This window comes from Bos taurus, chromosome 1 (assembly GCF_002263795.3).
Source record: "Bos taurus isolate L1 Dominette 01449 registration number 42190680 breed Hereford chromosome 1, ARS-UCD2.0, whole genome shotgun sequence".
NCBI classification, from domain to species: Eukaryota; Metazoa; Chordata; class Mammalia; order Artiodactyla; family Bovidae; genus Bos; species Bos taurus.
In genome coordinates, this window is record NC_037328.1 from 64,348,945 (window position 1) to 64,376,682 (window position 27,738).

General features: G+C 44.9%; 1 protein-coding gene across 8 annotated transcripts in view; it reads left to right on the forward strand.

Annotated features, from left to right (window-relative positions):
* The first annotated feature begins 1,001 nt into the window (after window positions 1-1,001).
* Window positions 1,002-27,738, forward strand: part of PLA1A (phospholipase A1 member A) — a 45,369-nt gene continuing 18,632 nt past the window's right edge. For 3 of the 8 annotated variants that reach the window (XR_009493326.1, XR_804163.4, XM_010801095.4), the window contains exons 1-10: window positions 1,017-1,093; window positions 9,620-9,821; window positions 11,588-11,765; window positions 12,290-12,398; window positions 13,907-14,008; window positions 16,575-16,664; window positions 18,371-18,538; window positions 19,930-20,019; window positions 23,609-23,717; window positions 27,091-27,255. Coding sequence is in view for 6 of the 8 variants with exons in the window: in XM_010801095.4 (XP_010799397.3) it covers window positions 1,021-1,093; window positions 9,620-9,821; window positions 11,588-11,765; window positions 12,290-12,398; window positions 13,907-14,008; window positions 16,575-16,664; window positions 18,371-18,538; window positions 19,930-20,019; window positions 23,609-23,717; window positions 27,091-27,255 (1,286 nt within the window). In the remaining 2 variants the exon portion in view is untranslated. Of the gene's footprint in view, window positions 1,094-9,619; window positions 9,822-11,587; window positions 11,766-12,035; window positions 12,178-12,289; window positions 12,399-13,906; window positions 14,009-16,574; window positions 16,665-18,370; window positions 18,539-19,929; window positions 20,020-23,608; window positions 23,722-27,090; window positions 27,256-27,738 lie in introns of those variants that run through there. The other 5 variants (NM_001015610.1, XM_005201309.5, XM_005201308.5 and 2 more) reach the window with 5 other exon arrangements.

Here is a 27,738-nt window from a genome sequence, read left to right on the forward strand (position 1 = left end):
GCAGAGGTTCAGGGCATGGCCTCGTGCCAGCTTGTCCTGCTTCAAATCCCAACTCTGCATGAGCTTCTGCAGGGTATAAGCCCTCTGTGCCCTGAAGCTATAGGTAGATAGTAGTCCCCTCACAGAACTGTGGTCCGGATTGTTCCGTGCTGCCCTGTTGGCGGGTTCTCAGCCTCACAGCAGCATGCTGCAGTTTCAGCAGTGCTGGGCAAGCACCGTGCCTCCCCTTTCCCTGAGCTGTCTGGAGTGAGCACTCTGTGGTTTCTGCTGCTCCTCTGGATGAAGAGGCCAAGCGGTACACTGGAAACACCCTGGTTCCAGGCCAGCTCTGCCACTTCCAGCAGCACCATCTCCTCTCCATAGGTCATTTTCGTTCTCTATTTCTTGGTTCCTTTATCTGTGAATTTAAGAAGCTGAACATCTCTTCTTAGAGGTTGGACTTACTTATAGCCTCAAGATTCTGTTAAGGATAGTAGTCTATGAGGCCAGTTTCATCTTCTTTCATTCTTTCTGGTAAATGTACACTAAACACATATTGTTGACTCAGTTCTGTGCTGGGCACTGGGGACTGAAAAATGAAAACAGAAGGTCTTTGCCCTCAAGCTGTTCAGAGTCCTTCTAGGGGAATAAACATATCCACGGATGACTCCAGGACAATGAGGGTTTGTGATTGCTTAGAGATGAAAGACTTCTGCCTTGGGTTTTACTAACATTTTATAATGGGAAGTGGGAGAGGTGCAGGAAATTGTTTCCTGATGATGTTTGGTTCAGAGAGGAAGGACAGTGTGTTTCAATGTCCCTTGCCTTAAAAAAAAAAAACAAAAAAACTATTTATTTTCATTGAGAAGAAACAGAAAAACTGGGTAAGTTAAACAAAGAGGGAAAGTTTCCTTTTACAGGTCATGACGCCAGTTAATGATTAGTGAGACCCAAGTGGGTGTTTGGCAAGAAGCTGGGTTATGCGATCTCTTTGTCATTAGAGGTCAGTTCTATCCCAGCTCTGAGACTTCTAGCTCAGTGATGCCCCCAGACTTCTGGGAGAGATGTTTCTGGTTGTGGGGCCTCCTTTTGTGGCTCAGTGTTGGAAGTACAGGTAAGTTGGGGAACGGGTCCTTGGGTGAAACTTCTTTCAGTCAATAATTCTGTTTTTTTCACGCCATCTATTTATGCAGCACTAACCTTTGGAAGGTCCCCTGTAAGTCCTCTCCTGAGATGAATTTAAAAGAGGGAGGAAAAAACCTTCAATCATAAGGGGAATGATGGCACGTCCTTAAGTCATAAAAACTAAACTTCTTCAAGCTGTTTTACTCATTTTTCTAAAATCTACATTACTCCTTTTCGCCTTGCACAAGACAAGAAGAGTTTAAGGAAATAAATGCAATTAACTCCAAAATATGATTCATTTTCACACTATACATATTCACTGTTCCAAGATGTATTTACTTTTAAAATCAAAATTTTCCAAACTAACAACGGTTTTTTCATTGAGATTGTTAGAGGTTTTTCCTAATCTTGCTGACCCAACTCAAGTTCAGGTTTGTCATCCCACCTGGTAGGACTATGATAATTAGTCTGTTAAGCCACAGATGACCTGCAACCTTTAGTACAATTTCCCTCCGATGTGAAAACCCCACCCACCACTCTCCCTTGCTTAATATAGCAAATCTAAACTCTCCTATGGCGTAGACATTCCGGGAAGAGTGAAGATCCCCTTCTCTGACCAGCAGTGGCATCGCCCTTAGAAAGCTCCCTTTCCCCTGCCCTCAACAGCTGACTGCTTTTCTGTCACCTCCACAAGACATTTAGTTCTCATTCCCCAGCTTTACAACATGTCTGTCTGCCTTCTGCCTGCAGTTGCTCATACTACCTTTTCTGCTCTTCACATCTTCCAGGAAAGCTTCCATGATTGATATCACCCTTGCAGCACTGCTTACCCCTTCCCTGCCTCACTGGGTGATGTTGAACAGGTCTACTTACTTTTATGTGTGTGTATGTGTGTGTGTGTGTTAATCACTCAGTTGTGTCTGACTCTTTGCAACCCTATGGACTGTAGCCTGCCAGGGCTGTCTATGGGATTCTCCAAGAAAGAATACAGTTCCTTCTCCAGGGGATCTTCCCGACCCAGAGATAGAACCCAGATCCCCTGCACCGCAGGTCGATTCTTCACCATCTGAGCCACCAGGGAAGCCAGCTTTATGTGTGCTTTTTCCCTAACTCAGTCATATAGTTGTGTGTGTGAGTGTGTGTGTGTGTGTATAAAGTGATCATGTATCTTGTATTGTGTATACTATACACTAGATCTAAAAGGATGTATATCTTATACATTTTTGATGAATGTGAGAAAAAGTGCCTTGTAAGGAAGTTATAACTGTTGATTAGTATGTGGGCATGTTTGTTTCCCCATCTCTCCACCAACACTTTGTTAATGTTATCAAATGTTTTTCGTATTGTCAATCTCATAGGAAAAGCAGTATAACATTATTGCCTTAATTTTTATTTCTTATTACAATTTGTGTCTCTGATGTCTTGTTTAAGCAATCTTCTTATAATCTTTCATATTTTCTTCTAAACTCTATGTATTTAAATGAAGATCACCAGGGGCAAATCTTTTAGTCATGGGGTATTTTTTTTTCCTATTCCCATGGGGTATTTTTAAATATGATGTTGAATTTTATTTGCCAACATTTATTTTAATTTTTGCATATATTTATTATTTTGTATGTTTATTCATAAAGGAAACTTATCTATCGTTTTCTTTTCTTTTATTGCCCTTCTTTGGTCATGATGGTGCTGCTACTAAGTTGCTTCAGTCATATCTGACTCTTTGCAACCCTGTAGACTATAACCCATCAGGCTCCTCTCTCCATGGGATTTTCCAGGCAAGAATACTGGAGTGGGTTGCCATTTCCTTTTCCAAGATGATTATAACTGCAGGAAATAAGTTTGTTCTATGAAACAGTTTTATATTGGGTTGGCCAAAAGTTCTTTGGGTTTTTTTATTCTAGCCTCCAGAAAAATCCAAATGAACTTTTGGCCAACCCAATATAAGATAAAGGTTATTTATGATTTATAGGTTTTGTGGACTTTTCAAATAAAACCATCTGGATCTAGCACATTTTATGGTGAGAGAAGACTCTTGATTACCAATTCAATTTTTTTTTTTTTGGTTCTAATAGGTTTATTAGGATTTTTATTTCTTTCTGATTCAGTTTCAGGAAATTATATTTTTCATTGCTGTTAAGTTTTCCAATGCATTTGTCTGGGAATGTTTAAGAATATCTGTTATACCTAATGTTCTGCAGTTTTACTATCACCTGTCTAGTATAGATGCATTTTTTTAAAAAAATCTTGCTCATTGCCCTGAGTATAACTTTTGATTAGAGAAATCATATATTTTTTTAGTTATAAAAAATTATTTGCAGCACAGCTTTTTTTTCCCATCCTCTTGCCTTAGAGAACAGCCACTAGATAAATGTTGGAGCCTCTCCATGTGTTGCCTGTACTTTTTAACTGCACTTTCATATTAAAAAGCTTCTTTGACTTCTTCTGTACTAGACAATAGTGTACTGATTATATTTTTATTTCAATGACCTTTTCATTTCCAATTTCTAATTAGCTTTTTTTTTACTGTATATCTTATCACTTATGCCTATTTTATTTAATAATTTCCTATGCTCTGTTTTTATGTTTATCCTTGTATATAATCTCAGCTTACTCATTTTAAACCTTTGTCAACAATTTTTTAAACTTTATTTCACCTGGATTGAATCAATGATTCACTCATTGACAATCTTTGTAAATGTTTGATGTCTTTATATATTTGTTTGCAAGCTTTTTAAAAAATAAATTTGTTATTGAAATACAACATATATACAAAAAATACAGATTATTAAAACACATATTAATGAGTTTTTAGAATGATCATCCAGATCAAGAAAGAAAACATCACCCGTTTCTTAAAACCCATTCCCTGTATCCCATCTTTATCACAACTGCTCCAAAAGTAACTATTACCTTGACTTCTAACACAATAGATTAGTTTCATTTTAATTTTCAGTCTCTCTTTGTCTCTGTGTCTTCCTTCCTGAGCTCCCATCTTCGCCCTCTCTCCTTTGGGGCAGGGGCGGGGTTGTTTCAGCTTCTGTTAGTAAGGCTTTGTCTTTCCATCTATCTTCCTCAATAAAGCTATTGCCCCAGTAAAAAGTTTCTGTGTGTGTTGTTTTTAGTTTCCTTTCCCGGGCTGGGGAGGCCTTCTCTCCATTGCTGGCCACAGATGGGTCTTCTCTATACCTGCCAGAGCACTTTGGACCCCTCAAACCTCACAAACCTGAATGCTTACAAACATTGCCTTCTCCCAGACCTGAAACCCAGAACCATTTTGCAATTCTGTTCTTGTTCGTGGAGATATTATTTTTACATTTGAGATTGTCTATGTCCCTTTCTCTCTGTCTCTTTTGGGTATTCATCTGTGACTACACTTTGGTGCATGCAGGGAGAGGGTATCTGAGCATGATTCATTGGGCCATGCTCCATAGTCTTGAATGATGGACAGTTTAATTCTTTAAAAAAAAAAATTATTTTTATTTATTTATTTCACTGTGCTGAGTCTCAGCTGTGGCATGTGAACTCTTAATTGTGACATATGGGATACAGTTCCCACACCAGGGATTGAACCCAGCCCCCTGCACTGGGAGTGTAGAGTCTTAGCCACTGGACCACCAGGGAAGTCCCTGAATAGTTTCATTCTATCATCTGCAAATATTGGCAATTTTTCTCCCCTTTTTCAAACATCATAACTTTTATCCTATTTTATTATCTTGTTTTACTAGCTAGGACTAGAACTTCCAGTCCAATATTTAATAGAAGCACTGATAGCATACATTCTCATGTTCCCAGTTCCAAATGGAATGCTTCTAACATTTCACCAGTGAGTATAATCATTGCTATAGGCTTTTGGTAGATAGCCTTCCTTTCTTATGTTAAGGAGTATTGGATACTAAATTTTATCATTTTTCCCCCTACATCTATTGAGTTGAGCATATGTTTTTTTTTTTCTTTAATGTGTTCACATGTGAATTACATTAGTATATTTTCTAATGTTAAGCCATCTTTTCATTTCTTAGACTAAACCCTGCTTGGCCATAATGTATTTTTAGTTCTTGTTACCCTTGAAGGATTTGATATTTTATCTAGGGTTTTTATGTCTATGTACAATAGTGAAACTGGCCTTTAGTTTTCCTTTCTCCTTCTTTATTTGTCCAGTTTTGACATTTTGGCTATTTTCATAGAATGAGTTTGGATTCTTTCTCTCCTATTCTATTCTCTGAAATAGTAAGATAGGAATTGACCTGTTGGTGGAATTTCTATGTGAAATCTGTCCTAATATAGTTTTTTGATGAATAGATTTAAAACTACAGTTTCAGTTCCTTTATGCTACAGCTTTAGATTTGGTTTTCTGTTTTTTTTCTTTCTTGACTAAGTTTTAGTAAGCTATTTTTCTAGGAAATTATCAATTTAGGAAAACATCTGTATTTTTAAACTGTTGGATGGGTGTAAATATGCTCCTTTGTGGTTTAAAAAAATTTGCTGTGTTTACATCCCCTTTTAATTCTCTATATTATTTATTTGTGACTTCCCTCTTTTTACTATGTCTTATAGAGAGTCCTGTGGATGGAGGAGCCTGGTGGGCTGCCATCTATGGGGTCACACAGAGTCGGACATGACTGAAGCGACTTAGCATGCGTGCATACTTTGGAGAAGGAACTGGCAACCCACTCCAATATTCTTGCCTGGAGAATCCCAGGGACAGAGGAGCCTGGTGGGCTGCCGTCTATAGGGTCGCACAGAGTCGGACACGACTGAAGTGACTTAGCAGCAGCAGCAGCATCAAAAGTACATCTTATTTTTTTAAGAACATCTAGTTTATTATCCTGTTCAAAGAACTACTTTTTGGTATTTATTCCATGTGGCAAGTACTATTCTAGGCAGTAGAGTGAGCAAAATAGATAAAATCTCTTCCTTCTTTGAACATATCTTCTAATGTGGGAAAATTAATAAGCAATACATTTAATAATAAACTGGTAAATAAAAACTTGATTGAGTGATGATTGCTATAAAAATAAATCAGGATAAAGAAGATTCAGAGAATGGAGGTGAGGCACTTAGTCTGTGTGTTCTGCTCAGTTGTGTCTGACTCTTTGTGACCCCATGGACTGCAGCCCACCAAGCTCCTCTGTACGTGGGATTTTTCAGGCAAGAATACTGGAGTGGGTTGCAATTTCCTCCTCCAAGGGATCTTTCTGATTCAGGGCTCAAACCTGCGTCTCCTGTGTCTCCTGTATGTAGACAGATTCTCTACCAGCTGAGCCATTTGTTTCAGGCACATAGCTGATGGCAATTTAAATGGGGGTTAGAGGAAAGGAAATGACATTTGACAAGCAAAGACTTAAAGCAGAAGTGGGAATTAGCCACGTGGATGTCTGGAGAAAGACATGCCATGCAGAAAGAATGCCCAGCGCATAGAACCTCCAACAGGAACCTGTGTAGAGTGAGGAAGATCTAGGAGGACAGTGGCTGGAAGAGGAAGCAATAGTGGGGCAGGAGAAGGCTCCTCAGGAGGATGGTCTAGATATTTAGGGCTTTCTTCCACTGTTAGGACTTTGGATTTTATTCTGAATGAAATGCCTTGGTGGCTTTTACTCAGAGATGTGACATGATTTAGTTTACTTTTCTAGCTGCTGCTGCTGCTGCTGCTGCTAAGTTGGCTTCAGTCGTGTCTGACTCTGTGCGACCCCAGAGACGGCAGCCCACCAGGCTCCCCCATCCCTGGGATTCTCCAGGCAAGAACACTGGAGTGGGTTGCCATTTCCCTCTCCAATGCATGAAAGTGAAAAGTGAAAGTGAAGACGCTCAGTCATGTCTGACTCTTAGCGACCCCATGGACTGCAGCCTACCAGGCTCCTCCGTCCATGGGATTTTCCAGGCAACTGTGCTGCAAATAGGCTGAAGAGGATGAAGGCAGGAAAAGCATTGCAGGCCACATAATTTTGAGAAATGATGGTGGTTTAAACCAAAGTGGCACCAGTGTAGGTAGTGAGAATGATTTAATTCTGAATATTTTGTTCTGAGGATTTACTTACCATTTTTCTGGGGGTAGGAGAGAGCAAAGTGTCACATCTCTCCAGGAAGGTGGACCTGAGCAACTGCATGGGCTGGATTGCTCTTGATGACATTCTTATTCATTGTTTTCTTTAATTTTAATTACTTCCTTTGCATTTATTTCCCTACATTTTATTTGGAATTGCTGTAGTATTCTTTCTCAATTTTCTGACTTACAAGATTAACTTACATGATCTGTATCTTTCCCCATTTCCCTCTCATATTTGCATTTAAGGTTACATTAATAGCTATCAGTCTAGTACTGTTTTAGCTACTTTAACTCGTTTTGAAATTGTATTGGTTTTATCGTCTTTAGCTTTTAATATTCTCTAATTTCTATTGTGATTATTCAACTCATTCATTACTTAAAAGGGAATTAAACTTAAAATTTCCAAATGTATCTTTAAATAATTTTGTTATTGATTTCTAATTTTTATTGCCACTTATTTAGATAACATTGTCTGGAATATGTTGATTCTGTGATGCTTGTTGGGCCTTGCTCTGTGACAAACTATGTTTACTACATGACCAATAGAGCAATGCAGTCATGTATGTGGTTCAGGTCTCCTGTTCAAGAGGAGGCTTTTCATCTTTTCTTCCAAAAGTAGGGGAGGCAGATGAGGTGGTCAAGTCATGACAAGTCTATCTTGGGTCATAGGAGCACAAGTTGCCACAGGCAGAGGAGCCTGGGGGCCTGTACTGTCAGAGTGGGCTTCACTGCAGGGGTGTCCGAGATCTGGCTGGTGAGAAGGGAGATGCAAGGGGACTCGGGGACCAGGCCTGGGGCTGAGATGCAGAGGTGAGGAAACTACTGGTGGCATGCTATAAGGGTGGGGCGCCCACATTCTGCTCACAGTACCAATGCGCAGTGCACTGCAGATCCACAGGCCTTCCGTACATGCTCCCCAGTTACCTCTGAAGGCAGAGAACTATTCCAGAAACCTGAGAGAGCTGTCTTCCTTGTGAAGAGGGCTGTGCAAATCAGTTTGCAACCTAGACCTGCCTTCTGATGTTGCAAATGGCTTTGTCCTGTGGTAGGAATGTGAGGTCACTGCTAACAGCACCAGGATTGGGGCCCTGTGGGCACTCGGTATATGCACTGCGGCTCCTGCCAGTCTCTTTCTGTAAGACAGCTGGGCGTTAGAGGCCCCCCTCTTTATCACAGGCATGAGAGCGGACTGTTGGGTCTTAAAGATAGGTCAGATTTTCAGCTCCCTGGGATGCAGGCGTTACAGTATGCTGCCATTTCAGTTCAGTACTGTAGAAGGCCCTTCAGTGACCTTGACTATAAAATATCCTATTTAAAGGTATCTGTTGGAAGGCACTGTCCAATATAATACAATACAATAGAGGGCATTAAAGGCCTTCTCTATCATCTGGGCAGCCACGTGCTGGGCACTGCAGGCTCTGGAGTGGCTCCGGACTGCTCCTAAGGACAAAAGGTGATTAGTGAGAAGTGATCACTCTGGGATGGGATGAACAGACCAGAGTAAGCCTAGTCCCCAGGGCAACTGCTTATTTTATAGCCCAGGGTTCTTTTCAGAAAACTGTATTATTTATCCAGGACTGTTGTAAGAAAGTGCCGGAGACAGGTGGCTTAAACAACAGAAGTTTATCCTCTCACACTTCTGGAGGCTGCAAGTCTGAGATTAAGGTGGTGGTGGGGTTTGTTCCTCCTGAGGGTTCTGAGCGAAGGATCCATTCCAGGCCTCTCTGTTTGGCTTGGAGATGGCTGTCTAGTCCATATGTCTTCAGGTCATCTTTCTTCTTTGTGACCAAATTGCCTCTTCACCTAAGGACATCAGTCATATCAGATAAGGGCCCACCCTATTGGTTTCATGGCCTTCCCAAGTGGCTCAGTGGTAAAGAATCTGCCTGGCAGGAGACGCCAGTTCCAACCCTGGGTCAGGAAGATCCCCTGGAGAAGGAAATGGCAGCTCACTCCAGTATTCTTGCCTGGAAAATTCCATGGTCAGAGGAGCCTGGCGAGCTATAGTCCATGGGGTTGCAAAAGAGTTGGACATGACTGAGCACACACGCAATGGCTTCATTCAATGTAATTACCTCTGTAGGGACTCTGTCTCCAAATACAGTAACATTCTGAAGTTTTAAGGATTAGTTAGTTCAACACATGAATTTATGGGGGGAAGGGGACTCAATTTAGCCCATGACAATATCCATTTCACCATGGCCTTTAATCTTCTCTAGCTGAGGAATATTTTATTCTTCTCTGGTATCTTATCTTTACACAAGATAAGAAAACATCTGTGAAAAATAGTCACAGATTTTGGTTATAGAAGTGATGCCTTTAGTAAATAAGTCGTTACACTTGCTGATTGATGATCAATCCCTGAAAGCCCCTGTTTCTTTCTTTCTTCCTTTCAAAAGCACTTTTCTTCTTTTTAAGAACAGATGACCTCACCTTTGAAGTTTCTTGGGTTTTATTTGTTTTTTCTTCTAGGGGATGCACCTCCTACCCCACAGACGAATTGCACTGACTTCCAGAATGCCAATCTCCTCCGAGGCACCAATCTCAAAGTCCAGTTTCTCCTCTTCACTCCTTTGGATCCCAGCTGTGGGCAGCTAGTGGAAGAAAGTAGTGACATCCAAAACTCTGGTTTCAATGCCACTCTAGGAACCAAGCTAGTTATCCATGGATTCAGGTGGGAGCCAACCAACCAGTAGGATCACCTCTGCTAGGAACTAGAAAATGACCCTCATGCCACAGGAAGTTAGTGGGGAGCAAGAGGAGAAATGGATTCACTGCCTGTCACAGGTCCCCTTGCTCACCTTCTGCTGGCGTTGAAGAGGTCTCATAGCAACACGAACACACAATGTGTTGCTCTTTCTTATTGGTCACATATGTTATTCCTCTGCTAAGTCTCATCTATATACTCTCAAACAGTAAATAAGAATGACCCAGGATAAGTAGCACATGAAGCCTCGATTTCCATGCCTGAATAAAAGGGAGGTTGTAAAAATGGTCTCAGTGATCCTTTCCTCCCTCAAGTGTGGGTTGCATGATTCATTTCAGCCAGTGAGGTCACAGGCTTTGTGCAATTGCTCAGGGGTAACATCATGGTGTTTTTATCCAGGGTTTTATTTCCTCTTCTTCACTTCTACCTGGGTTTCACAACCCAAGAAACTTCCATCATTCCCAGAGATTAGTGTTTCTCAGATACTACACACTTCTTCAATTTCTTTGATGATCCACAGTCCAACTTTTGTTGTAATATATAGTCTCTGACTCCCAAATCAATCACCATCCTTCCTTCCAGCATCTTCTCTCCAAAATTCACTGACAATGCCAAAAACAGTAAAAAGTTGCTGGGAAGAGAAAGGGAGAGAATACGGTGAAACAGTAGCTAGAACTACTGAAACTGGGGGGAGACCCAATGAAGAGGTGGACAGTGAGGCACTGCACAAAGGATAATTGCTTCCTCATCTCTGGCTGGGTTCTCCCTGCCTCTCAAACCCCTGATCCCAGGGTCCCAGCCACATCCTCCCTTAGGCATTCCTTCCCACTCTTGGGCCAAAGTGTCTCCTCTGGCAAATCCTGCATTCAGCCACAATCCAAGGTACAAACAGAGACACCTGCGACCTGGAGATAGCTGATGGACTGGAGAGCTCTGAAGCCTTGCTGTGCTGTCTGTTCCAGATGCCCCCAGGCCATATTCCCTGGTGTACACCCGGGCTGGGCTCCTCTGTCCACATGAGCAAGCTCTGTGCCATGGAGAAGACTTCTTTCCCATTCCTAATCTCTTAGGAAAGCTTTCTGAAAATTTTCCTCTTCTTCTTTTCCTAGAAAAGTCCTATTATACTCTAAGTTCTAGAATAATAAAGAATATATCTCATTTTTCTTTATTTCTCAGAAAGCACCTAACACATTGCCTGGTCCATTTGTTGCATGAAGAGTGAATGCATGAGCAAGTAAATGGAAACATCCCCAAGGAAGGTGTCTCTATTATAGAGTGAGAATTAAGATTGCAAATCTTGAACTGTAATACACAAAGCTGTCTTTTCTTTCCCATGAGTAACACAAGCAGGGTCAGCACATGTGGTCCATGTGATTTATGCATTGCACAAGGGTACCTGACTGAGGGCCAGTGGGGCTGAACTCTGACCTGAGCTCTGAGCCCTGGCCCAAGGCTACATCCACCTGGAACAAAGGTACCTCTTTACAGTTTACCCACAGGCTCCACATGTGCAAGCAGGAGCCCTGCTGACTTCAGGATTATGTCCTCCTTATGCTCAAAGTGCTGCAGGATTTAGTGCTCATACTCCCCTCCACCCCCCCCCCCCCACACACACACACACGACTTTTTTCCTCTGGATTTGTTCTGTTTATAGAAACGTCATTGTAATTTCCATGACGATGGATACTGACTTGGAAGATAATTTTCCTATCCTTTCTTGGCCCCACATCTAGGGCTTTAGGAACAAAGCCTTCCTGGATTGATAGATTCATCGATGCCCTTCTGCGGGCAGCAGATGCTAACGTGATTGCTGTGGACTGGGTGTATGGCTCCACAGCTGCCTATTTCTCAGCCGTGGAAAATGTGATTAAGCTGGGACTCGAGATCTCTCGTTTCCTCCGTAAACTCCTGGTAGGTGTAGACGAGCTTAGGGTGAGTTCTGGCTGCTTATGGGGGAGCGAGAGCTCAGAAAGAAAGAAAGAACACATGAGGAGGAGCTTTAGAGAGGAAGCAGAGCCACCGGTAGTCTGTGGGTCTTTGGTTCAGATCTCACCTTTACCACTTACTGTGCTGACCTCAGAGGGGCTTTGAACCTCTCTGAGCCTCTTGCTGCTCCTCTGTAAGATGGGCCACTGCATGTTACATAGCGGGTGCTGATAGCTGGCCCTTCTATGCTTTCAGGAGGAAATGGCTGTGGTCATGTCTCACACACCTTGGGCACCAAAAGGAAAGTGAATGGGTTGTCCAGGTGGGGAGCCCAGGGAGAGGGCAAGTGATTAACACGGTGAGATTCTGCACTTTCTCCCCAGAGCATGTGTGGCTGGTATGTCGTGCCCAAGACCCTCTGCTTCTGATCCCTCGGAGAAAAATGTTACCCTTGTAAGGTCAGGGGCTGGGGTGGCCCAAATGTAACTCACTGTAAATGCCTGTTCTAGGCGCTGGGTGTGTCAGAGTCCTCAATCCACATCATCGGCATCAGCCTGGGGGCCCATGTAGGGGGCATGGTAGGACATTTCTACAATGGACAGCTGGGACAGATCACAGGTAACATTCTTCCCTGACCATTCTCCGGTTTAGAGAGAGAGAACATGCCTGGAAGATCGTTTGCTAAGGCAGGCAGAGGGAAGTGTGTTGGGCCTTTGTTCTTATGATCAAGTCATTGATTACCACTAAAATTTACCTATTGTGGCCATTTTGGATAAGATGGTATTGTGTTGTTATTGCATGATCTCTAGTGTCAGTGTCAGAGGCCACCTATTTCTTTCTGAGCCTCAGTTTCTACAACTCTAAAATGGGTTGTAACAGCTCCTATCTCCTTGGCCACTGTGGAAATCACCTTTACACAGTGTTTCTAAATAGTTGCACAGTGCTGGGAATTTTATGCTTCAGGAACTACCCTCAATCAGTAAGGAGCCAGAGCTGTATGGTAAATACTCTGGCTTCCTGGCACTTCAGTGGGACAATTCTGAGTTGTGTTTTGCAGAGTCCTGCAGGGAGACCCCAGTGGGATGAGACTCAAATTGATAGTCTATTCATTTAAATTGTCTTTCATTCTCTGACTTTTTTCCACTCCCTCATGATCCTTTCTGTGTGTGCATGCTAAGTCAGTCATGTCTGACTCTTTGTGACCCCGTGGACTGTAGCCCGCCAGACTCCTCTGTCAATGGGATTATCCCAGCAAGAATACTGGAGTGGGTTGCCATTCCCTTCTCCAGGAGACCTTCCCTATCCAGGGATTGAACCTGTGATTCTTATGTCTCCTGCATTTACAGGCGAGTTCTTTACCACTAGCACCAGCTGGGAAGTCCATGCTTTCGGTGATTTTCTCCCAAATAAGCTACTTGCACTTTACATACTTGTCTCACAGTCTGCTTTTTTGGGTGGAATAGGGAGGGATCCAAGGTAAGGCTGGGAGAGAGTAATATTTACTTCACTCTATCATTGTAAAGGGGCTTCCCAGGTAGCATTAGAGGTAAAGAACCCTCCTGCCAGTGCAGGAGATATAAGAGATGTGGGTTTGATTCCTGTATCAGGAAGATACCTTTGGAGGAGGGCATGGCAACTCACTCCAGTATTTTTGCCTAGAGAATCCCATGGACAGAGGAGCCTGGTGGGCTACAGTCCATGGGATCACAATAAGTTAGACACAACAGAAGCAACTTAGCATGCATGCACACACGTTGTTGTAAGGACTAGAATGTGTGAAGTTGCCCAGCACAAGGCCTGGCACATAGTAGCTACTCAAAACATTACAGCCATTGTTATTACTACATGAGGATAAATATTACTGACATTAACCCTTGCCAAATGGTCGGTGTTAGCAAGTTCATTTCAGAGCCAGAGGAACTGGGTCATGAAGAAGTTAGAGTTCTCTCTACTCAACAGGTTAGGGTTCCCTGGGAAAGGTAGTCCTGAGCTAGTTCTCTCACCTTTGGGTCCTTGTTGGGGGATTCTGATCTGAACAATAAGGGTTGCCCATGTAGGTGTGCAGTGGATCCATAAGAGTTCTTGTGGCTGAGATGACAGGGCCCCTCACATGTCTGTCCTTGCAGGCCTGGACCCCGCTGGACCAGAGTACACCAGAGCCAGCCTGGAGGAGCGTCTGGACCCTGGGGATGCCCTCTTCGTGGAAGCCATCCACACAGATACAGACAGTGAGCTTGGGGGGCGGGGGGGCGAATGAGCACAGGGCAGAGGCTAAGAGGCGGACATTTATCGGAGTGGCCCTAGGAGGAGACTTCTTCCCCTCTGAGTTTCTATTGCAGTGAGGAGTTTATCAGCATGATCTCAAAAGTCTCTTCCAGCCCTATCTTGCTCTGGGACTGAGATGAAATGATTTTATTTTTAGCCAGCATGAGACAGAAGGATTCTCATTTGTGGACCAAAACTGTTTAGTCATGAGTCTCACTCTGATTCAACACTAAGCCGCATCTGAGGTAGTGTTTGGAGGGCACTTCTGCCTGGCAGGCACACGGGAAACTCAGGCTGCTTTTTCAGGGTGAACATGCCTTGCCCCGGGGACACTGGGGCATTCCACTCCTGGGGCAGATGCTCAAGCCTGTCAGAACTTCTATCCTTCCCAGGAGATGAGGCCAGCCCTCAGTCCAGTGAAGAGTGAGAATTGCCGCCTCCAATAATGACAGACACAGGCAAGAACCCCCAATTCTGAATCTATCATAACCAGCAGGCACTCCTCCTCATTTCTGCTGCTGCTGCTGCTAAGTCGCTTCAGTCGTGTCTGACTCTTCGAAACCCCATGGACTGCAGCCCACCAGGCTCCTCCGTCCATGGGATTTTCCAGGCAAGAATACTGGAGTGGGGTGCCATTGCCTTCTCCTCATTTCTACTCAATGTCAAATGCCCACAGAGTCTAGTGCCAGGCCCTGTGCTCAGGGTGTTGGGTACAAGAAAAAATTACATCTGTCTCTGACCACGAGAGTTTGCAATTCAACTGAGAAACAACCATGTCTCATTTGGCTAGAAGCCTTTTTAGCATCCCAAACTCACAGATTCATGATTCTAGAAGAAGTTCATGTAGTCATATAACTCAACCCTCTCTTCCACCTCCATTCCACAGATAAGAAAACAAAGTCCATAGCCCTCTGCTTAGTTATTAAGTTAATTAACCATGTTAATTAGCAATGTTAGCCCTTTATGTTCCTAAATTTGCTAAATAGGTGACCCATTGGTCCCTATTTACTTCTCCTAGGCCTCTCAGTCCCCTTCAAAGTTGTAGCCACTACCTGATATGATAAAAGAAAAAGTTTTTCTTTTTTTGATAAAAAAATAACTTCCATTTATTCAGTTAGTCTTGATTGATCTATGTAGCAGGCACTAAGAATACTGCAATGCACAGGGCACCACATGGAACTTTCAGGCTAATAGGGAAAGCATTTGTTCACTGATTTGTTCAATAAATAAGTATTTGGTACTAACATAGGCTAGGTACCGTAGAGTAGGGAGAAGACAGGTAAAGGCCCTGCCTTAGTGGAGCTTACATACAAGTCAATAGACAAGATAATTCTACCTCGTGATTATGATAATGAGGGATATGGGAGAAGCGTATGTGACTTGGCAGGGGGTGTGGGGTCTACTTCAGATAAGATTATTGAGGAAAATCCGTCCAAGGAGGTGATGTTTGAGGTGAGATTTCATGGATGAGAATGAGCCAGCACTGGAAAGAGCTGGGAGAAGACCATTATAGATGGGGAGGACAGCCAAAATGAAAGCCTTATGGTGGGTGAGGGCGGGAAGGAGAACCATGTAGTTAGCATGCAGTGAGTCATGTGATGAGAAAATGGAGCAGGACCAGACTGGACATGGCAGGGAGTTTACATCTTATTCTCTGATCAATGAGAATAGGGCAGCGATTTGGATTCCTTTAAAAGATGACTCTGCTGGGCAGAGCGTGGACTGGAGGTGGGCAGTAAAGGAAGGCCCTTTGGAAGGTGTTTGCAGTGGTGGCCTGGATGAGGGGGCGATAGTGGCTGAGGCAAAGGTGGTGGGAGTAGAGATGGAGAGAAGCAGAAGGATTCAAAATATATTATGGAGGTACAACTGACCTGACATGATGGGTAAGGAGGCATTCTAGGTCATCACTTAAACCCTGGATAGATGACGTTAAAACAGTAACACACACTCCACTGCTTGCAATTGTGACAAATAATATGACAGAGAAAGTCATGGTTTTTGGCAGCTGAATTGGACTGATTTTGAGGGGTCAGATATCGCCACACTGATGGGATAAAGGCTACTATGTCACAAACTCATCTCTTTGTAGTCAGATTATATTTCTTCTAAGTCATAGAAGCACAAAAGCATGTAAGAGACTGGAAATGTGGTCTCACACATATATATCTGAACTGTTACTTAAAATAGAAACTATTCAACAAGGAAATTTACCAAGCTTATTATAACATTTACTGATTCATAAAAACTTAAGGGATATTTTTCTTGATTTTATTAGGCAAATATGAGTATCTTCTTATGAATTTATTCTTAGCTTCCTTTCAGCATGACAAAACCTCTTAGAAAACCATCTAAGGGCTAGTTAGTTCTGTCATCTTCTAGCATTTAGGAATAAGTGGGCCCCCATTCAGCACAGAGAAGGGGTGGGTGCCCAAGGTCAGACTTCAGACTCTGTGGCCAGTAAACCCTGCTATGGGGACCTGGAAAATGGCCCCTGAAGGAAGAGGGTAACAAGGTTCTGCCTTCTTGCAGATTTGGGCATTCGGATTCCTGTTGGACACGTGGACTACTTCATCAATGGGGGCCAAGACCAGCCTGGCTGTCCCACTTCCATTTATGCAGGTCAGAAAGCCAGAAATACTCAGTGTTTGGCTGCTCCAGAGACTGGACTTTATCAACAGGTTTTGTGTTGAGTCAGCCAGTGTGAGCCACAGGAGTCTTCCTGACAGTGTCCTTTGCTATGTCCCATCAAGCTTACTCAGCACTTATTGAATGGATGTCTATGGAGACAAGGAATTCTAGGGGAAGACTGCCTGAAATTAAAAGACTGCTCCATATTTAGGTTCCCTCCCTATGTCTTAGGCCCTACCATCATCCACCATCCCTCAACCAATAACCTCTCTTCTTCCTGGGCCCCACTTTGTGGCAGAGTCCACACCAGCTACATCCTTTGCAGTGCCGTGTTGTGTCAGAACCAGGCTGATGCACCCAAAGCTAGCTAGCTGAAGGTTCAATTCACTGCACAACCATTTCCCCAAACTAACTAAATTTAAGTTCTCCAAAATTGCTTTCAAGATAATCTTCTTGAATACATTCAATGAATATACATATCTTCTCTTCTAAGTTTTCTCTTCTGGAATGTTCTTTTTGGATGTATTGCTTATGTTCTTAGCATAATTTTAAACAATTTTAAATTTATCAAAAGCTAAGCATTAAGGGTTGTTTAGTCTTCTTATATTCTTCTCATGAATGTAGCTAACCTATCAACATTTCATACAGGAGTTTTGATTTCTGAATACTATGTTTTTAACCTTTTCCTGCTTTACCAAAATTTTATCATTTTAAAGATTCTTTTGACAATCGTGTTGAGTAACCACTAATCCAACTTATCAAATTCACTGATTTTCCAAATCATGTTTCTTTTAATAATTCATAATTTTTTCAGCAATTCTGATCAGATTGGATGGTTTGATTTTAATGGCTTTTGAAAATTTCTTTGCATTTTAGTTGGTCACTTTCAATTTTTTTCTTCATAACACAATTTGAGAAGGGTTTAGTTTGTGTCTTCCAGCTCCCTGTTGTAGCTAGAAGGGGGTTGGCCACGGACAGTGTCCCAACTATGGGGGAAGGGAAAATCCGCACACAGCTCAGGCTTGGTTCTGGTCCCAGTGAGGGGGTCCCAAGGTGAAGGCAGAGTATGAAGACCTTAAATGCTGGAGTTATGGCTCACTATGGACCTCCTAGCCCCAGCAAATTCATTCAGTGTGAATTATCACAAATTTTAAAATAGTCAACAACAACAATAACAAGAAACCAAGTGTTTGTTGTGTTGGGACATTTGGCAGATTCAGTGTGTCAGTCATTGGGTTGGCTTTCATAGATGGACCACGAGCTGCTGCTGACTCCCTCGATTGTCTCTTTATTGGATTGGGTTTAATGAGGTTGAATAAAATTGGTTGTGTGGGTGATGCTGAAGAAGGCAAAAATGTGCAGACCAATATCCATTTTGAGAAGTAGGGTCAGGATCGCCAACTGTTCATATGCTCCCATTTTCCAAAAGAGAATCTGCATGATCATGGAAGAATGGGTCTCTAAGTAAGCAATTTTATTGGTAAATTAAGCTTAGTTAAAAGGAAAAAAAAAGAATCAATTTGAAAAAAATTAAAAACCATGTTCATCAATATTTCAAAAATGTGGCTCTGGGGGATATCCCATGTATTTATAGCCTGTTGGACTATAACGTTCAATAGAGTTACAGTAAGTAGCATGGAGGGAGTTTCCATGTGTCTTGAACTGAAACCTTGGTTGTGTCTTTTGGCCTTGTTCAGGCTACAGTTATCTGATCTGTGATCATATGAGGGCTGTACACCTCTACATCAGCGCCCTGGAGAACTCCTGTCCACTGGTGGCCTTCCCTTGTACAAACTACAAGGACTTCCTTGCTGGACAGTGTCTGGATTGTTTCAACCCTTTTCTTCTTTCCTGTCCAAGAATCGGTAAATGCTCCTCTTTTGACTCCCTCTGACAACTTGGGGAGAGTCCAAGCCTTGACACCTCTTCAAGTCCTGATCTCCCATGGTCAAAAAGTCTTTTCAAGAGGGGTAAAGAAAATTTAAGTAATGTTCAAAATTCAGCTAGAAGGTGTTCTCGCCTTGAAGGTGGCCTTTAGCTTGCTGTGTCCCACCCCCCGCCCTCTGTAGTGCTTCCTGATGCCGTATGCACTCTGTGCACACCCTTCACACACACCGAGACCCTGACCCGCAAGTCCACCTCAGGATGCTCTCCAGAAGCATCAGTGTGGTCCAGACCCCCTGCACCCACTCTTGCACCTGATGCACACCACAGTCTTTGTGCACCATGGTCTTCCGTGCTAGGCCAGCCGTTCTCCAGTTCCTGATAGGCTTGAAATCCAAGTGCTATGGGGAAATCCCTAAGACTGGCACACATTGCCTGCCTTAGAGGTGTGAGGCCACGTGCCAGCTGGAGGGATTCCTAATTGCTGATTGACCTGGACACATTCCTGGAGGATCCAGGCTAGTCTGGAGAGAATGGCTGGGGAAGGCTGAGGGATCCAGCCTCAGCTCACCCTGTGCAGATCATTGTTGTGAATATCCTGGGGTTATCCAGCCTGAAGGGTTCCAGGAAAAACTCCTGGGTAATGTGTGGTTCCTCCCCCTCCTTCACTCTCCCACTTCCCACCCTCCAGCTGCCACTCAGAACTGCAGCAGCCTGCCATTGCTTATATGAATGAAATGAATATCAGCTTGACAAAATGTTAAAGTAGGTGTGGTTTCCCATAATAAAGCAAAACAACATTACTTCCTGCTCATCAGGCATATGTCACTGTTTCCCACGCATGTGATGGACCAGATGGTTAACAACCACTTTACACTCTCTGCTCAGCCTCATCTCCCACGAGATTTTCCCTTTTTCCTAAACACCTCAGGGATGCTAACTACTCATACTTCCAAGAATATTTTTCATGTTTCCTCACCCAATATCCCTTTGCCCAGACTATACTTTCTGCTTGGAAAGCCCTTCTCCAACTTATCAACCATTTTCTTAAGCTCAAACACATCCTGTGCTCCAATGCACAGGATACAAATACCACTAAAAGAACTGTCATATAGATTGTCTTGCAAGTTGGAGACATCATTTCATAATTTCATATACATACCCCTTGGGAGTGGGCCAGATAATCTAAAGAATGTATTTGCTGTCTACTTGTGTGTTTATCCCTGTCTGGATGGAGTTGCTGTATTCCAGGACTCACTACAGTTGTTTGTAGAATGAACGGGTGCATGAATTAATCACTGAAAGGCTGGGTGCCACCGAACCCTGAAATGGCCTCCTCAGGGCCCTGCTGTCTTTGCTTCTTTATCTCCAGGGCTGGTGGAACAAGGTGGTGTCAAGATAGAGCCACTTCCCAAGGAGGTGAAGGTCTACCTGCTGACCACTTCCATGGCTCCGTATTGTGGTGAGTAGGGAGGAACGCCCTGCTCACCTCTGCCAGTTTGCTGACCTGCTGAGTCCAGGGCTCCATCCTGGGCTATGTCCAGCCCAGTGTGGTAGCCAAAGTGGGAGGTGAAGAACAGGGGCAAAAAGATCATGGAAAGTGAGAGGTGGAGGGCAGCATCTCCTGGGCTTAGATAGAACCCAGACTCATCAGAGCCAGCCCAAATCATTGCTCCATGGATAAGAACCTGGGGGCATCTTATCTTTCGGTCAGTATACTGACCTTCATTCCTCCTACCCCACCATGGAATCCTGCCCTCCAGTGTGGGCTCTCCCTCTAGGGTGGTATTTGGGAGAACCTTTTGGGTTTCTTCTTCCTGCACACATTTCCCCCTCCTCATTGCCCACCCAGCGTGTCTCCACTCTAGCAGCCCTCCTACGTCAGGGTTCATGAGGAATACTGAACCTTCACATATATATTTCAACTGTTTACTGTGGCTCCTAACCACTGCATTTCACTGAAGCTAAGATGCCAGTGATCGTGAATGATGACTAACGTGAGAGAAAAGGGTGTCTTAGAATCTATAACATAAATTAAAGGCCGAACCATCCTCCTTCCTATAGTATTTGCATCTTATCTAGGTTGGCTATACTTCCTAATTTTTTTTTTATCCTGGAGTCCTGTCTGCTTTATTGTGTGTTCAGAATAGAAGTATGCTGGTTTGGGTGGGAAATTATATGACCACCCTAATTCTAAATGATTTTTTGATCACTGGTGTCTGGCTGATTGTTGGAGGGATCTTTGTGGCCATACCTTCCTGGTAGAGCCTGAAGTTCAGGCTCTGTGGTCACCCAAACCTGAATTGTTCTCGAATTCTCTGTTTACCTGCTGTGTGGTCAGGAGCAGCAAGTTCCTTAATCTTTCTGAACTTCTACATACTTATGTGGAAAACAGTCCTTATTTCAAAGAATTAATTGTGAGGATAAAATAAAATACATAGTACACAGGCAAACACTGCACAGTGACTGGATTCAGTAAGAATAATTCCCTTCCCTCTGACAATGGGAGAATTTGGAAGCTGAGATGAGAGTGTTTGTAACTTCATTCGAGAGAATTCATGGCTACTTCTTAAGAATAAAGTGGGTCAGCTGTGGGCTTTTCACATCCATCCTCTCCTCTGACAACCCAGCCCCGAACAGTTGTATGCCCAAGGCTCCATGGGAGGGTGAAGAAGTCAGGATTCAACTCCGGTCTTCTGACTTCAAAATCTTTACCCTTTCCACGCCATCATCGCTTGCCTCCACCACTCATATCTCTGACCCCTCTTCCGAGAACCTGCTCTTTCCAGTCGTCTTTCTCAGTTACTCTTGGGTCCTTGCCGCTGCTCAGAGGTCAGCCTGAGGCAGGATGCTTTGTCTGGGTCAGAGGCAGGGCTGCAGGGACCCGACTTCCCATTTCTACTTCCAGCTCCAGGGCAGCTTTGTGGTGCCGCCTCCCTGTCTAGACAGCCAGGGAGCCTGAGGCACACCTGAAGGTTGAAGGCATTTTTAGATCCCTGCTGAGGGGAATTCACTGAACCAGACTTTTTCTGTTTCATATTTGTTGTGAGATCCCCTCCCCATTGCCCCAGAAGTATGGTTATGTCTGTTCAAAGACCTCAGAGGGGCCTGCATCCTCTGAGCCTTCCATTCTGAGCATCAGAGTTGGGCCTCTCCTCTCCTGGTGGGAGGGTATGGGTCGCCCACCTGGTACCATCCATCTCATCCACTCCCAGGTCTCTGTGGCACCGAGCTCCCACTCCCCAGCACTCTGACCTGCCTCAGCCTCAGCACTGCTCACTAGGACAGCTGTCACCCTTGGCTTCTGCCAGGCAGGTGCCAGCATGGACAGAGAATCTGCTCCCAAAAAATCATTTTTCCAAAAATACTATTTTCCTCTTGTAGAGCAATGTTTCACCCAAAGTGTTTTCTCTCCATCACCCCGTTCCTCACAGTGTACTGTGAGGTGATGTTGGGGGTTACTGATTGCACATGAAGGAAGTGAGGCACAGAGAGGTTTGGTGACTTAGGCAAGACAACACAACTGGTGAGCGGCAGGGCCTCAGCTTGGATCCAGTTCTCCTGGCAAACCATCCAGGGCTTGTGTGCTGTTGCCCTTGTCACGCCCAGAGCAGGTAGGAATTTCACTACCAGTTCCCATCCACCAATGTTAGCAGACCTGGCCCTCCTAGGGCTTCCAGAGTAATCAGAGAAGAGATAAGCAGAACCTTAGGAAACTGTCTGGATCACTGATTATCTGCTGGTAAAGTGATATATCCAACTCAGCACAGAGAATTAGATTCCTAGAGCTATGTAAGGTAGACTTTTTTTTTTTTCCACATTGTGATTATCCACTCCTGTTCAGCCCTTGCCCGTCAACATAACACACTGCATCCACAGTAAACAACCAAGAAAGAGAGAGAGGGGGGGCGTGGCAGCTGATGTTCTCCTCTGTGGAGGGGCAGAGTGCAGTGCTCTCCTGTCTTCTTGTGGGTTCTTGGCAGGAGTCCAGTTGCTAACCCCATGAGCCTATATGGATCACATCATTACTTCAACTTGGGCTGTCTCCCTAAATCCACTTAGTCCCTCCTCCCAATATTCACCCATAAAACAAAACAAATGAAAAAGTACAGGTAGGAGAGAGGTGAAGGACTACCTCTCTGGCTATGTCCCAACCACCAAAGGAGTCTGTGAAAATGCTCAGAGACCAAAGTCAGAGCCAGGTGCCGCCAGATGGGCTTACCCTATTGAGGAAGGGCTAGGGTGTTGGGGAAGCTGCAATCCTTCTTAACCTCTCTTGACAGAGGGACCGCAGACCAGGGGTATCACCATGAACCAGGCTGCTCACCCAGTCTGTGCAGACAATACCAGCTTTGAGAGCCCCAGTTTCAGTGCTGCCCAGGAGGGAGGAGATGCCACACAGGACCCCAGCCACCACACAGAGGGCCACAGTTGTCTCCTGCACACATGGTGTATTTCCTGACACTGTGCGCGTGCTAGCGGGGAGGGGCGTTGCTATATTTTATGAGTTAATTATTTAGTATAAGATAGACACTGGTTTTCAGAATCACACCATCAGGATAATGTTGCCAAACAGAGAGGAGAAGCACATTCTAGGAGTACAAGTAATAATAAAAACTATCACATATTGAATGATTCCTAGGCACTGACACTGTCTAAGGACTTTATATGTATTAACTCATTTAATTCTCATTCAGAACTATGAGGTATGTAATTTTGTTATCCCAATTTACACTTGGCAACAGAGGATGATATAGTTAAGATAGCATCACCGACTCAAAGGACAAGAATTTGAGCAAACTCCAGGAGATTGAAGGACAGGGAAGCCTGGTGTGCTACAGTCCATGGGGTCTCAAAGAGTAGAACACAGCTGAGCTGCTGAACACAATTTAGGCTTGAGGAAGCAGAGAACCTGTGATTGACTGTGCCCAGTCACACAGCTGCTAAGTGTTAGAGTGAGATTTCTAACTGCTGTGCTGCTCTCTGGGATTTTTTATGCATTGCACCCACCGACATCTGGCCCTGTTGTCTGCTCTGCTTTGGTTTCCCAGTGCATCACAGCCTCGTGGAGTTTCACTTGCAGGAGCCAAGAAACAAGGACACCTGCATCACGGTCACTTTCCTTAGCAGCAGTGTCACCTCCTCGGTCAAGATCACCATGTACGTAAGTGTCCCGCGTGGCTGGTTTCTCTCCTATTTACATACATGCACAGACATCCCAGGACATGCTCTGTGTGGTCACTGATGGGTGGGCGGAGCCAACTGGGCCAGGGGTGGGGGTGAGGGTGGCACGTACCACAGATGGACCCACAGACACATGCCAGGCAACTGTTCCAGGTTCAGGATGAGTATTGGGCCCAAGCAGAGTGTATTCAGACAATAGCAGGCAGGCAGCAGTAAGGGGACATCCCAACAGAGGGGTGAGAATGTGGGGACTAGGCCCCTGACAGGACATTGTGTCAGGAATTCAGGCAGGGGCATCAGAGATGCCAGCAAGTAGGAGGACCTTGGCCACTGGCCCAGGCAGGGCTGGTGAGAACCTGGGAAGCCCCTACTCCTGGGCGGAGGGATGGGGGAGTGAGGAGGGGGGCTATCAGAGTGAGTTACTAGAGCAGACTCCCAAGCAGAGGGTAACTTAGCCAGGGAGTGCCAGGTGAGGGCCAGCGGGGTTGATGCCCAGTGGTGCCAGTCCCTGGAACTGGGGCTGATTTCCTTCCTTTTGTGGAGTCACACTTGAGCCAAGCAGCTGGTGGGACCAGGCTTGAGGCGAGAGGGTGGAGAGCCTCAACTGTAGGGAGCTGCAATCCTGGCTGCTGCTGCTGCTACTAAGTCGCTTCAGTCATGTCCAACTCTGTAAGACCCCATAGACGGCAGCCCACTAGGCTCCTCTGTCCCTGGGATTCTCCAGGTAAGAACACTGAAGTGGGTTGCAATTTCCTTCTCCAATGGATGAAAGTGAAAAGTGAAAGTGAAGTCGCTCAGTCATGCCTGACCCTTAGCGACCCCATGGGCTGCAGCCTAACCAGGCTCCTCCGTCCATGGGATTTTCCAGGCAAGAGTAGGGGACAGCACCTCAGCCATGGTGCTTTTTTCTTTAAAAAGCCATTGATTAGTTACTCACAAGCGGCAGGAGGCAGACTAACCATATACATCTCTGCCTCAGTCAGGGTTCAGTCTGGAAACTAGAGCCCAAGCCAGGCAGTCCAACAGAAGGAATTTAACACAGGGAGCTAATTACAAATATGTTGGGAGAACTGAAGATCCAACAGAGGATGGGGAAGCAATGCAGAGCTCAGCAATAGGAGTCACTCCCACTCCAGGGCTACAGGGACAAAGCCAGGTGGTGTTGGGAGAACCGAGTAGGGATCGGGGGTGGGAAGGGTAAGTGATTGGCAGGAGCTCAGATTCACTGCCTGAAGCAGCCTCCCACTCATGCCTGGGAGCCTGAGGAAGGTAGCTTCCAGCAGGAGGGGTGCAGTGCAAACAGGGGTGTGATCAGTGCCCATACATGCAAATGCACAATTGTCAGCCGTGACAGGGGCTATGAGAACAAAGAAGATAGAGCCTGGCTAAGTGTGGAGAAATAATGTTTGAGTAGAGTTCTGAAGGGTTTGCAGGATCCTTCCCCCAAGACCATGGGTTCGTGAGATGTGACCCTGGGAGCAGTGGTATCAGGCATGGGGACAAAAGGCTGGGGAGGGGGGTGTTAGTCAGGGCCAGACCGTGCCACCCCTGGAGGACAGGAGAGGGACTTGGGGTTTTATCCTGAGAGCAGTTTGGAGAGCTGCTGGAAATTTTAAACAGGAGAGTGACAGGATCAGATCTGGGTTTGGAAACACTTCTCGGGCTTCAGGGATGCACATTAACTGTGCTGTCAGGGAAGATGAGTTTCCTCTTGGAGGAGTGCACGTCTGGGCTACCAAACACTCTGCCACCAGGCAGGGTTCCAACTCTCCCAGGCCACACAGCACAAGACAGAGGGCAGTCAGGACCCCACATAGCCCTGGGGTGCCCACGGAAGCCTTGCAGATGATAGCTGAGTAATTTTCATTAGATCAGTTCAAGATCATGTTAACTTCTACAAGTATGTTTCTACCACCTCTCCAACCCACCTCTCTGTTGGGTAGATGAGCCAATACTTGCAGGAAATCATGATAATGACTCTGGCTGATTGTTAGACTTACCTGGAGAGCTTTAAAGACTGCTGATAGCAAGCCCCGCCCCAGGCCAGTCACAGTAGAATCTCCAGGCATGGCCTCACCTCCTACACTTTGAGAAGCTTCCTGAGTAATTGGAATGGATATCCCAAGATTTCTTCTTCTTCTCCCCAAAGAGACTTGCATTACTGTTTTGAAGAACATGATTACTTCAGTTCCTTGGGTTTTGTTTCTTCTTGCAGAACAGAAATTGAAAAGAAGGGAAGGGGGTTTATGTGTGGTCTTTCCCCTACTTTTTATAAATTTGTGAAACCCCAAGATTTCCTTCCAATTAGAAAATGGACCCAGGTCAAGTCCCCAGGCCACCACTCACAGTGTCCTTTATAGTCCTTCTAGTTTCCAAGCTTTCCATCCAAGCAGCCTCTTAAAGTGAACAGTTTTGTTATTTTTCCTCTGAAATAAACACTTTTGAAATCAAAAGAAAAAAAAATGGAATAGCTTTTATACAAAGTTTTATGGGATCTTCCTCAAAAGGAGAAAACAAACTATATGACTAACCCTGGGTTAGAAAGTACACACAGAAGACATTTCCTCAGCACACAGAGGCCAGAAAGGAAAGGGAAACCATGCTCGGCTTAGACAACACCCGATGGCATTCTGAGGGCAGAGCAGCACCCTTGGGAGCTCCCTCTTTCTCACGGTCCCTCTTTCTGAGCCCAGAGGAGCCTGCCCCTGAGGGGCAGCTCAGGGCAGGGCACAGGGAGCAGGGGCTGAGGCTCAGACCTAGGGCTGGGTGACACCAAAGCCGCAGCCGGAAGGAGACCACACCTGGACTCCACCCCAGCTCTGATCAGCTTCAAGGCCTATTACTCTTGGCTGGAAGATCCCATGGACAGAGGAGCGTGGTTGGCTACAGTCCACGGGGTCGCAGAGTCGGACATGACTGAGCGACTTTACTTTCACACTTTCACACATTCATACTCAGTCTGAATAGAGAGAGTAGTCTTCACACAAAATTCTTGGAACTCAACATCCTAGAAGAGACCTCTGCTTCCAGCTAGATGGACCCGAGAGTAAATATCTTCACTAATCTGAATTTAGATCATCACTAACTAGGACCCTTACCCTGATGTGTAAATCCAGGACCTATTGCTTTGCTGCAGGGTCCACCTGTTTACTTTCCAAAAACAACACCTATTTTTTGCTTCATGTTCAAAGCTGTGGGTTGTGGGCGAGATGCTGGTAAGGATGATGCAGAGGACTGTGTGCCCACCTCCCAGGAACTAACTGACCAGGCTACCCACAGAGCCCATGGGAGCCAAGGGGAAGCCAAGGTCAAACATGTGACAGTAAGTTACTTTCCCTTTCCCTTCCAGACCTAGACACCAGCGTGTTGGGAAAGGAGTCCTAGCTCACCCCAGCCCTCAGTGCCAGATAAACCAGGTGAAACTCAAGCTTCAGGCTTCCCACCGGGTTTGGAAAAAAGACCAGACGACCATCATCGGGAGGTTCTGCACTGCTCCTCTTCCTGTCAATGACAAGTAAGCCCCAGATCCACCCCACCCCAAACACAGCCACCAGGACCAAGGCTGACCTCAGATGTGACACTTGTTGAGGTGCAGTTTTATCATGAGGGTAAGCTTCCTTGATGGGGAGATGACAGACACCCAGGGTGTCCTGAACCTCCTGCAGGGCCATCTTGGGTTGGGATGCTAAGAAGCCAAAGAGGGTGGACTTTAATTCCCCATTCCCACTTTAATATAAGAAACTCCATTTTATCTATATGTTTTATGTATCTGTTCTATTTAGTTTCTCTGTAAAATTTTTTTGAAACAAAGATTGCTCATTGCATATTTCCTCTTCTTCAGCCTCTGCTGGTCACAGTCATGGGTGTGAATCTGGAATTCCTATCCCCTTTGCACCACCTCTAGCAGGCATTTGGAGTATGTCTTACCACACCTGGCCCTTGGAGGACAGGCGTGGACTCCTGTAGTAATCGTCCCATAGATGATTGTAGCTCTGAC